The 13,240-nt window shown below is 40.7% G+C and overlaps 1 protein-coding gene across 1 annotated transcript in view; it reads right to left on the bottom strand.

Moving 5' to 3' along the window:
* Positions 1 to 13,240, bottom strand: part of LOC145665863 (uncharacterized) — a 120,935-nt gene that overhangs the window by 86,662 nt on the left and 21,033 nt on the right. The window contains exon 2 of the mRNA XM_081732980.1: positions 2,152 to 2,257. Coding sequence (XP_081589106.1) covers positions 2,152 to 2,257 — 106 coding nt within the window. The remainder of the gene's footprint in view (positions 1 to 2,151; positions 2,258 to 13,240) is intronic.

Raw genomic sequence — 13,240 nt, 5'->3', positions numbered from 1 at the left:
GTGTAAATTGCCAACTTGATGAAGATAATTACGGTTCTCAGAAACAAACACATTGTTTTAGTTCCAAATTTTGAAGAGCATTCGAAAATAGCAATTGTCGATTGCTTACAAGATAATTGACTTAAATCATAAATTTTGAAATATTTATACATATTTAGTCCATTTTGAAAAATGAATAAGCTACGTATTGAATAAGAAAATCATGCAAAAATTGAACATTGTCAATGGAATAGTAGAGAAAACTGCAAACCCTCTATTGAAAATAGAGTAATGTGTCGATCTGTGAATCCCGTAATATATTTCTTTTCTTCCTCGAAATACACACCAACGACTCACGTAGGAGAAATTCGAATACTTAGAGTAATTCCAGCATTAACTTCAATGGTTGTTAAATTCAAGGTAATTTATATTAAATGAAAAACTGAAAATTACAAAAGGTACCGATATTAATGTTTATGGAAAAATGACTTAAAGGAAAATGATAGACAGTATAATTGTTCTTAACGAACAGACGGAAAAATGAATTTAACAGTGAAAAATGAGTATATATATTCCCGTATTTTCAAAAACATTTCTTTCCGGAGTACTACTTTCAGGGATATTTTGTAATCTAAAATAAAACATCACCCTATATATCTATCTATCTATCTATCTATCTATCTATCTATCTATCTATATATATATATATATATATATATATATATATATACATATATATATTAGATGACAACTATAGCTTAATGCATACTAACCACATGCATCAGGTGAAGATTTGGGATTTTTTCTAGTCTAATGAGGTCATTATTTCAGTTCATTACATTATCTTTATTATATTTCCAGGAGACTGTTAAAAATGCAGTTGTGCATATGTTGAAGGAAACAAGAAACTTGGAAATTATTTTTTTTCTATACAGTAAAAATAGACTTGATGCAAAATATATTAATGCTGTGGTTATTACACCTATTTGCTGTAGTATAGTTACAATATTATATTTATTCCTTACAGGACAAATTGTCAGCGCATCAGTAGAACAAGGAGGAGTTACTGGTGTCAAAATTAGTTTAATTAAGAAATACATTTTTCGATATATATATATATATATATATATATATATATATATATATATATATATATACTTAACAGAAGCAATTCCCTCGGAAACTGCTTGAGGACTACAGAGCTTTTTCAAAATGTATATAGTGAAACTAATAGTTAAGATATACACAGTCATTTCACAACTATATATCACATTAATTGCGGGCTAAAGGCTGTGACTAAGTAAAAATATCTTGAAATTGAAGGTAGTAAATTGACCAAAGACGAGAAGTTTGCTCATTATTTAGAAAGGGACATAAAAGATTCAATTTTTAACCGTTAAAATGATATTTTAGAGACATATTGTCACAAAATAAAAACGTCAAGAAATTATCACAAAAATTCCAGATGAAAAGTCTCGGTTTCAAAGTTATGGACGTTTTAAAGCTCTCTTTAGTAAGGTTAGGATTACACCTCTTAATCACAATTCCTCAGTGTTTTTCCTTGTACATTAGATTGATAAGCTAGTGAGTTTCTTTCGGACATTACAAGTTCCTGTTATGAACAATATATTATTTTCAACTGGTCCTTCATAAAAGTTAATATATTTGAATGTAATTTAGTTTTAGTAAAATGTATATTTTCAAATACTAGGCAGAGATAGTAGGTGCTGAATTGCAAACACGAAAAACTATTTAGCTATTTCACAGTTATCATTATAACTTTAATTTGTAGTCAATGCAATCATTATGATTTATTTCAATTCGTTTCAATGTATTTCAATATAATCAATATAACTAATTAAAATTATTATTTCAAATCTTACTACTTCTCTTTCACATTCCTAACTATTTTCAGCATGGCTATACTTAAAACTGATTATTGACCTCACATTATTCACATAACTTGTAAGCAACATAGACTAGAAGACAGAAGAGAAATATAAGACAAGTATATTACATAAAACAATATCATAGAAACTAATGATACCTATGCATATTCACTGGCACATCAGTGATTCAAGCTTAATTAGAAACAATGTTTCCTATCATCAATAATGTCTATAAAAATATACTGCACATGCAATTCTAGTACACAAAATGCATACCACTTACCATCCGAATCAGCCATATAATTGAAATATGGTGGAACAAAAGGCCCTGGAATAAAGTAATTTGGAAAATGCACCATATCATGTGGATAATAAGGTGTGGCTAAGCCCTGCAATGGAATTAACACCTATGATTAATAAGTGTGATAGCTTAATGTATTAAGGAATATAAATATTTTTTACAAATATAAATAATATGAAAGTTCATTTTGCTTTTACCTCACTCTTTATATACGGTATTATTTACTCTTATTGTAGTAACAAACAATAATAATCTTCTCCTAAAACAAAACTATTATATTTTCGAAACGTTTTATATGCTCTTTTTAAATGTCAAAATATTGTTAGAAAATCCAAAGCAACACACATTTCATTACATTTTATTTTTCTATTAGAGAAAAACATATAACCATTGAGTAGATAAAAATTCAAGATCAAATGTTATTTAAAGTTTTTGTTTTGAATGGATATGTAAAGCTTTCGTTTCTCAATCATGACAACAGTTCCTTAGTTTCGTATTGCATAATTAGCTTTAAAGTATTTTCTTCATCATTAAGAAATTTTATTTTGTAACAAGATGTTATTATCACTCTTCTATGTGGATGTGTATTTTTGTAAATAGTATTAACCCTTATCAAACCAAGGCGGGGTCCCTGAGGGACCCCAGACTAGGTTTTGTAAGTGACAAATGAAAAGTATGGCACACACATCCCACGGGATTTTTCTATGTGTTCATTTTTCAGAGTAAGACATATATACGTAAAAAGAAACAACATCGTTAAGCAGTTAGATTTTAAAAATATGAATTACTGATCTGGGGTCCTACGAGGACCCCTCATGGTATATTATGTTCTTTCTCAATATGCTGATAATTCAAATGTCTCCGCTAGATGACACCACGTTCTGTTTGTCCTATGTGATTTTGGACAATAGAATATAATTTATATACACACCTAAATAATTCTCAGATTTGTCTGTTAATTTGTTAGCAAATAAAACTGGTAATTTGCATAAAATTTCTGGGTTGTGGCATAACTTTTACTGTGCGTTCTTACAAACTTGCAGACACTCGAATGGAAAAACGGTCTAAATTTGATATATCATCTTACAGCTGCATACTCACCTGGCGACTATAGCCACCTCTTGGCCTGTTGTCGTATTACTTAACTAGGATAATTGCTGTTCATTTAGTTAGCTGTTCTTTGCGGAGGATTCTCTTCAAGAATCGACATCGGCCTCACGGTCCGAGCCGCACGTTTGTAGTCAGGGCCTTTGTTACTAACTTGGTCGTACAGTCTACTTATACCTGTGTGGGGCGCTACACTTCTAGTGTGCGAAACACCAGGCCCTTACTAACATCTATTAGTTGGCGACGTAACACTTCGGTGTTAGCGCACACGCCTTTCTATTACTGATCATGGCGGGACCTCCTAACCCCGCCGACAATCCATCCGGGCGTCATACTCTCCCTGCAACTGTGATGGGGCCACCTCAGGATCGTCGCCCACGGCCACGAGAACGAGAACGCACCTCCTCAGGAGCTTTTTCTGCCTCTCTTGGTTCTCCTGTTCGAGATAGAGATCGTTCCCGATCACCGACTCACATCAAAAAGCTCAAATATACTGAGGCTCTACTCAGTCCACCCAAGCCTAAACCGCCACAACCATCAGTAGCTTCTGCTTCTACCTCATCCGCTGAGGAGCCTATCATCATCGATCAACCATCTACTTCTCTTTTTACCATCCTCTTCAGTAATTTAAAACCAGAGTATTTCAACATCAAACCAATGTACCTCCAGCTCATGCGCTACTGTACACGCCTTGATCTTCAGCAATTAATCAAAACCCAAAATGGCATCTTACTAAAAACAACCAATCCTGGCTTATATGACCATCTAATTTACAACGTCGGACCAGCTATGTTTGGCACCAATGCTAAGATTACTCTTCTGAAAACGCCCACTCAGAAAACGTCACCGCCACCACGTCGCACACCCTTATTACCCGTGGTGATTCGTGGTGTCGATCCCAGCCTGACAGAAAAAGAGATCTTGGACGAACTAAAAGAGGACGACTACCACCCAACACGAGCCTTACGTATTAAGAATGCTACTGGTCCAACTTACATGGTGCGCCTACTTACAGATGACCAGGCGCTTATTGACGAACTTCTTCAAAATGGCGTTTATATCTACCGCTGCCACCATAGGGTGGAAGCGTCACGTACTCCACCGCCTCTTTCCATACGCTGCGAAAATTGTCTCGCCTATAATTCGCATCCTACAAACAAATGCACCCTACCAGCCATCTGCCCACACTGTAAAGGCACCCATAAGCTGAAAAAATGTCCTAACTTACAACAACCTGCTGACTGCAACACCTGTGGTGGACCTCATTCAACTTACTCGTATCAGTGCCCTCAGAAACCGAAGCCTTTACCCGATAAGCCGGAAACCGTAGTGCCTCTTCGTATTCATCCGGCGACCCAGGTCTCTACTGGCACCCAAACTTCGCTCCTACCGCCACCTACAGTTGAAACCATGCTGCAATTTATCACTCTCGTTCTCCAGAATACCTTCCCCTATCAACGGGAAGCTATTCTCACTCATGCCACGAAAGCAGCCCATGACATTTTCCACCTCCATATGGCTGCTACATACTCTGGGCTTTCAACTTACTTTTATTTCCATTCTGATACTCCACCATGAATACTCGCCCACGGGGGAAACGGCCAATCAAACTCCTATTTTCCAACATCCGATCATTACGGACTAATCGAGTCCTTTTAGAAACCATGGCTGCTGCACATAATGTTGATTGTATCCTACTCAACGAAACTTTCTTAAAATCCAGCGAACGTGACTATTTTCCCCACTATCATCTTACACGTGCAGATCTATCGGTCCATCCAGCTCGCGGGGGAGCAGCTATAGCGGTTAAACACTCTCTTCCACGGCGTCATATTCTACCTCCTAATCCACAACGCTTCTCTGAACATGTGATTCAAACCATCTACTTTCCACATCTTACATTCACAGTTGCCACTATTTACGTCCGTTCTACCCAGCCGTTACCGTACCATTTTCTCACTTATCTAGACTTGAACTTCCGTACGTATATACTTCTAGCAGATATTAATTACGCCTCCCGCACTGCGGAGCAGCGACAGCGATTTACCGATTTCCTAGCAACTACCCATAGTACTCTTCTTCCCCTACCTCAGCACACTCGACCAGCTAGCAATACCACCCCTGATGTAGCCATAGTGTCTAACAATCTTTTATCTCGGACGTCCGTGGAAATTCTTGGTTCTGTGGGCAGTGACCATCTACCGATCTTATTGACTCTCACACAGACTATCCCAAAAACTGATGACATCATTTCAACTCCTAAATATAACTTTACTGCAGCAAACTGGGATTGTTATCAAGAGATTATCACCACCGACCTCGGCAACCTCACTCCCACATTGGACTCCATTGCCAACGTGGATCAACTTTGCGCTACACTTGAGACCGCAATCAACCACAGTACAGCATGCTCCGTTCCCAAATACTCCCAACCTAAGGGCTGTCCAAATCTCCCTTCTGGAGTGTTAGATATACTCGCACGATCCGATCAATATTTGACAGAATATCACCGCACCAATGATCGCCACTTCTTACACTTACATCGTCAATTTCAGCGCATGGCCAAACATTATATTGTTGCACGGAAGCGGCTGAACTGGCGACTATCATCTAACCAACTACGTGACGAGCGCAACCCCACTCGATTCTGGAACCTTTTCAAACGACTGACATTCCAGAAGCATAGACCTCAATATCCGTTACTTACTAATGGCACTGCCCCTACTACAGACTTGGAGAAAGCCACTCTCTTTGCCAACCATTTCGAGGCGGTTTTTACCACCCACTCTTCACCTCTCTTTACTCATCCTAGTGATCGGCACATAACTGCAGTCGGTGATCCGGAACAAGCACGATTTGCGCCGAACTTCATTCAACTCCCTCAACCCGACGACGATCCACTACTGGCACCCATTACTTCAACCGAAATCTTAGAGGTCCTCAAATACCGCCGCAATACAGCACCAGGTAATGACAATATCTCCTATCGTCAACTTCTCCATGCGCCTGCCGATTTCTGCTCTTACTAGCTCAACTGTACTCCACAATACTACCAACCGGCTATTTTCCAACGGCATGGAAGCTTGCCAAGATAGTGGTCTTTTTAAAACCGCAAAAACACCTCTCCTCAGTGACATCTTATCGGCCGATCAGTCTCACGAATGCTTTTAGTAAAACATTGAAACGTATACTTATGAAGCGTCTGCAGCCATACATTACAGAGAGGGCAATCATTCCACCTACACAAGCTGGTTTCCGACCTTCCTTTGGCATTAACGATCAGCTAGTCAAACTATCCTCCTTGCTGGTCAATCATTTTAACAAACGCCTTTCGTCAGTCCTAGTATCACTTGATATCGAAAAGGCTTTCGACACTGTTTGGCACGCTGGACTAATTTACAAACTTACCTCTCTTCTGCCGTTTCCCTACGTGCGGATAATAGCTCAGTTTCTCCACCACAGGCGAGCTTATATTCAGATTAATAACACCAAATCCCCAACCTTTATCCTTCGTGCTGGCGTTCCCCAAGGTTCCGTGCTCTCACCTCTCTTATATTTACTCTATGTCGCTGATATGCCTCAACCTCCGCCTCCAGTCCATATGCTCCAATTTGCCTATGATACTGCGTATCTCGCACTTGGGTCTTCCGTTGACCAAATTAATCACATCCTTCAACGTGCGCTGGATAATCTTGTTGCCTGGAGCCTCAAATGGAAGCTTAAACTAAATCCAACCAAAACACAGATGACCTTATGAGGAATAAGTTTTGCCCTACTCGCAATTACCCTCTTGGACTCTCGCCTTCCGGTCCACGATACCTTAACATATCTTGGTGTCACATTCGATACACATCTTACATGGAACGCCCACCTTCGTACTTTGGAAGCCAACATTCGCCGTCGACTTAATCTTCTTCGACATCTCAAAGGCACTACGTGGGGTCTAAACGCTAAATTACTTCTCTACACCTATAAGGTCTTCGTCCGACCGGCACTGACACACGGCTACCTTGCCTGGCTATCAGCGACTACCAACTTTTATGCACGCATCCAAATCCTCGAACGCCGTGCACTCCGCATAGCATATTCTCTACCGCAGCAAACACCTACCGCCGAGGTCTATCGACGCACCACTATGCCTACACTTCTTCCTCATCTCCGACGCCTTCGCAGCCGCTATATCTTTCAGCGCATTTCAAATGCCCATCCTCTACTTAACGAACTCTTAGACCAAACACCTACGGAACCCAGATACGCATACCCGCCTGTCGATCATCCACTGGCCATTTACGAACAGGACAATTCGCCTGAGACACACAACCCACTTCGCCGTATCTATCGCCACTACGGCCACATCCACAATCCATGATCCCACACATGGATATCTCTGCAGTTTAGCTACCTAATCGACTTACTTCTCCAACTCTTTCTTAGATGACGTCTTTGCATCTTAATTTTGCATACCAGCCTGAGAACCTTCTCACATAACTTTGTCAAACCTTTTCTTCAATCACTGGCCATAGAGACGGCATAACCGTCTGCGGCCCGCCCATCCCCGGATGTGAATGAAAGACTTGGGGAAGAAAAAAAAGAAAAAAAATTATAGCTGGTTTCCAGCTTTCTCACAAGAGGCACTCCTGTAGTGTCAAGTCTAGGCTGAGAATATTACGCGTTTGTGGACGCAGGCGTGGCAGTTCTCAGTTTTTGGGCGAGAGAGTGAGAGAGATCAAGGGTTTCACCCGAGTGGAGGCTGCACTACCGTACACATTAGTGTACTAATTTTTGGAAGCTTTTGCTTCATCACTCATCACATCATCTATACTGCAATAGACATCTGCTACACTTATATACACAGCGTTCTGGAAATCATCTTGTCCGGCTACTATGGCCAGTGGACAACATCCTGGTCTTCCGCCTGCAGTTCCTACAGCTTCTACTGTCTCTACGAAGGTAGAGAAGCGCAAAAGTTACAAGGACGCTTTTATCACTTCAGATCACGATCGCGGATTAGTGGGTAATCCTATTGACGGCGACCCAGCAACTAATCCAAAATCTCCTCCTCACAAAAAGCATCATGCTGACAATATCAGCATCGCCAGTTCAGACGACAGCTCTCGCCTAATGATTGTTGATGGCATTCAACAATTTCCTCAGAAACCACGGACAGAAATTCATAACTTTCTGCTTCAGGATTATGATCCGAAATTCCGGAACACCAAACTTCTACTCCAGCAACTTCTCAAATATCGACCTCGTTCAGAAATTACACAGATCATTCAAACTCAAAACGGATACATTATTAAATCGCCATTACCTAACTTCGCAACAACAGTCAGAGACAAACATAGTTTTGCGATATTTGGAAAAACAGCAAAACTCACAAAACTGAACGACAACCGTAAGAAACAAATGCCACCACTCAGACGAACTCCTGTTCTACCTGTAGTCATCCGCGGTGTTGATCCGTCTTACAGTGACGAAGAAATCGAAGAGGAACTACACCACGAGGGATACACCTTCAAAAAATGCATTCGCTACCTAGAAATAATCAAGGAGCTACTTATATGGTCAGGGTACTGACAGAGTCGCAGGAAACTATTGACGACCTGCTTGAACACGGAGCATTCATATACAAGCAAAGACATAGAGTGGAACCATCCAAAACATCGCCTCCTCTTCCCATACGCTGCGATCGATGCCAGGAATACACTCATCCTACGCCTAAATGCGTAAATCCGTTTAAATGTGGCTACTGCGGTGGCCCTCATCCTACCCGCTCTTGTTCAAATATGCAACGGCCGCCTGAGTTTTCAACCTGTCATGAACGTCATCCAGCCTATAGCTATAAATGCAAAGCCAAACCTACTCAAGAAGAAGCCAAACCTGAACTAGTAGTTCCACTTAGAATACATGACGCACAGAATCAAACTTCCGAACCCAGCACATCTGATCAACCAATTACTATTAAACAGCTTCTTGCCTTCATTACTCTTACTCTACAAAACATCCATCTGTTCGCACGTCCCTTAGTTCTACAACACGTCCAGTATGCTGCTCAATCAGTCTTCCATCTTCAGTTCCAAGCGACTTACAATGGTCCAACTGCCTACTTTCATACTTTCCCATCTTCACAAACCTTCTAAATATCATCTCAGTATGGACATTATGGGTATTATTTTTCTTTTTGCTAACATACGCTCTCTCTGCACCCACAAAATACTATTTGAACAACTGTTACTCGAAGAGAAAGCCGATGCTTTTCTCCTTAACGAAACACATCTAACTCCCAAAATGAAATGCAAATTACCAGCATATACGATCATTCGCAAGGACAATACTTTATCAGCACGTCGGGCAAATGGCGGGGTAGCTGTTGGGTTTTCACCTCACATCCCATATCGTATCCACACTCCAGCAATTCAGAACCTTCCAGAAAATCTAGTAATCACTCTTTACTACAAATCCGATTATATTACAGTGGCCACTATCTACGTCCGCCCAGGGCATCCAATCCTCTGTCATTTTTTCAATACATATCGAACACTTTTCAGCGTTACATCATTCTGGCTGATATCAATTTTCATAGTCGTTCCAATAGGGACCAAACTCATTTTTTGAATTTCATTCTCACCAATACGACGGGCACTTTTCATCACCTACCTAAACCATCCAGACCTGAATCAAATACCACACCCGATATCGCTATCACGTCTGCCTCTGTAACGCCACGCTCCACTATAGATGTCCTTGATCCTTTCGGGAGTGACCATGTGCCCATAAAACTCAGTATCAAATGCCGTACCCCCCGACCTCTCGACGCACCCCCACCTCGCATGATTCCTCGATATGACAAAGCGGACTGGGAGAAATATCGAACATACCTCACTGAACATCTCGAAGGCCTAAGTCCTCCTACAACAGAGTCAGAGTTATATCAATCATTAGAGACTATCACCAATCATATCAATGAAGCATCGCCACAATATATACCGCAATCTCAATATGCACCACACAAACCTAAACTTCCACCTCAATATCTTGCCATGGTAAAACGATCACGTCAGTTCTTCCGTGAATATACTCGCACAGGAAATCGAGAGGCACTTAGACATCACAGAGCACTCCAGCGCATTGTTCACAATTATGTTAAAGCCTTTAAATTAAGACAATGGATCAAAACTTGCAATTCTCTCTCCGAAACCTCTCATCCTACTCGATATTGGAAACGGCTAAACGCTCTCTCTGGCAAATATACCAAAACTTCATACCCGATCATCATCAATGACTCGCCTTTAGACTCTGATCTGGACAAAGCAAACGCCTTCGCCACTTATCTCCATATATCTTTACACCGCTCACTCCAGAACATCCAGTTCGCAATCACCCAGTGGATCACTTCGACTTTTCTTCACCTCATCTTCAGCCAAACAGTACTCACCCGCTTAATACATCACGTCCTCTTACAAACCCCATCACTCCAGAAGATATTAGCACAGCTATTGCACGAAAACGAAACACCGCACCTGGCACTGATAACATCTCATATCGATATATCAAGGAAAGTCCATACGCAGTATTATATATTCTTTCTCTCATCTTTACATTCATCCTCCGCACTGGCTATATACCATTACAGTGGAAAATTTCAAAGGTACTGATGTTTCTCAAACCCAACAATACCCGCCGACTGTGTCTCCTCATATCGACCTATCCAATTGACTCCAGTCTTCAGCAAAATCTTAGAAAAGATTCTAGTATACCGTCTTCATACACATCTTTCCAGATATAATTTATTACCATCACATCAAGCAGGTTTTCGTCCAAATTTCAGTATTAATGATCAGTTATTCCGCCTTCTTAATTACATCACAAATCACTATAATACTTCCTGGCCATCTTGTTTAACTCTCTTTGATCTTGAAAAAGCTTTTGACAAGGTTTGGCACCATGGCCTTGTTTATAAACTTCTCAACTTTCGTCTTCCTCTTACTTACATCAGATTCATATATAATTTCCTGTTCTGTCGCCTAGCATATGTTACCATTAATCATACCTTCTCTCATCCAATATTTCTTCATTCTGGTGTACCGCAAGGATCGTCTCTTTCTCCATTATTGCATCTTCTCTATGTAGCCGACTTTCCAACTCTGCCCGATAATATACACGTTTTTCAATACGCAGATGACACCGCCTTCTTAGAGCTGGGCAAAACCATCCATGAACTAAATACTTCTATGCAATCTGCCATAGATTCATTTGTCCAATGGTGTAAAGTGTGGCGCTTAAAGATCAACGCTCTCAAGACTCAAACTATAATTTTCCTACACCCTAAAACCGCACAAAAGTACAGAGAAATCCAAAGCTCCTTCATCACACAGTCAGCGATACACGTCTTCCACTCAGCAAAACAGTAACATATTTAGGACTTGTCTTAGACACACATCTCACCTGGAAGGCCCATTTGCAGCACATCACCACCAAAGCTTATAATCGTCTTAATTTACTCAAACGTCTTACAGGCACTACTTGGGGTCTCAGTCCAAAAACTGTACTCAATATCTATAAAGTATTTCTACGTCCGGTCATCACATATGCTCATCTAGCCTGGATTGCCGCACCACTCTCATTCTACAATAAACTGAAGATATTGGAACGACATGCACTGCGCATTGCTTACAGAATCAAACTACCCAGTCCGACATACGAACTCTATCAATACATGAGCTTTCCACATATTCTTTTCCATCTTGAGTCTCTCCGTCTTAAGTACATCACCACTCGTCTTGAGGATCGCCACACACTCCTCATCGATACAATGACAGCACACATCGACTTTCCACTTCATGCCCATCTTCTCCATACACCATTGGCGCTGCTTTTTACCCTCTATCACTACACTCTTCCTCCGAATCACCATCATCTCCTCTTAGCCGCAGAATTGAAGGCCGACGTCATCCCACCCTTCATATGTCCATCATTCGCACAGTAACTCCTTTGTAAATAATCTGGCTCCCGCTGTCTTTTCATCAATGCTTGGAGTAGCCCCCAAGCGAGAAGAATAACATGCATCTGTCCACTAACATAACCCTGTATTGTGTATGCTGTGTATCGCACTTCATCACATCATGCTCATCACCTCCATCATCACTTCATGATTGTGATCCAAAGATCACAATGTCCCTCCGAAAAGTGAGATAATAAATAAATAAATAAATAAATAATAAATGCAATCCGCAATCTTCCTTCATTGTTTCACCATTTCCTTTCTCTTTATCCTTCACCATCCACATATCACTATACAAATATCACATAGACCAACTCCCACTGTTCTTCCTATCAGTTACCGTGCATCTACCTTCCCATAGAGGGCGTAACCCTCGCACGGGTGGCTAGCCGCGGCTAGCAAAAAAAAATACAGCTGCAGTTGCTCATAGGCGTAACAAAGCTCCTGGTATAGGCTATTACATACAGGCACGTTCGAGAAAGCCCCTATACTGTTTTATATTTGCTTTCTCTTATATATACGTTTATTCTTCGTATTGGCTATGTCCCTGTCGACTGGAAAACATCCAAAACTGTCATGTTTCTCAAACCAGCCAAACCTAGTCACACTGTGAGCTCTTATCGTCCCATTCAATTAACATCAACGTTTTGCAAAATTCTGGAGCGTATCATTGTCAAACGGCTTCACTGCTATCTGGCACTACACAACAGCCTTCCTCTTGAACAAGCTGGTTTTAGACCCTCTTTCAGCATCAACGACCAACTACTTCGCCTTGCTAATTCCATCTACAACCATTTTAACACAGGACATTTATCTTGCTTGGTCCTATTTGACTTGGAAAAGGCATTCGATAAGGTCTTGCATCCAGCTCTTATTTATAAACTGAAGCAGCACAGATTGCCTATTGCCTATCTCCGCTTCATTTTTAATTTTCTCGCTTGTCGCCAGGCCTACGTCTAT

This window comes from Thermobia domestica, chromosome 1 (assembly GCF_964235325.1).
Source record: "Thermobia domestica chromosome 1, izTheDome1.hap1.1, whole genome shotgun sequence".
NCBI lineage: Eukaryota > Metazoa > Arthropoda > Insecta > Zygentoma > Lepismatidae > Thermobia > Thermobia domestica.
This window is presented reverse-complemented; position numbering and strand designations above follow the sequence as displayed.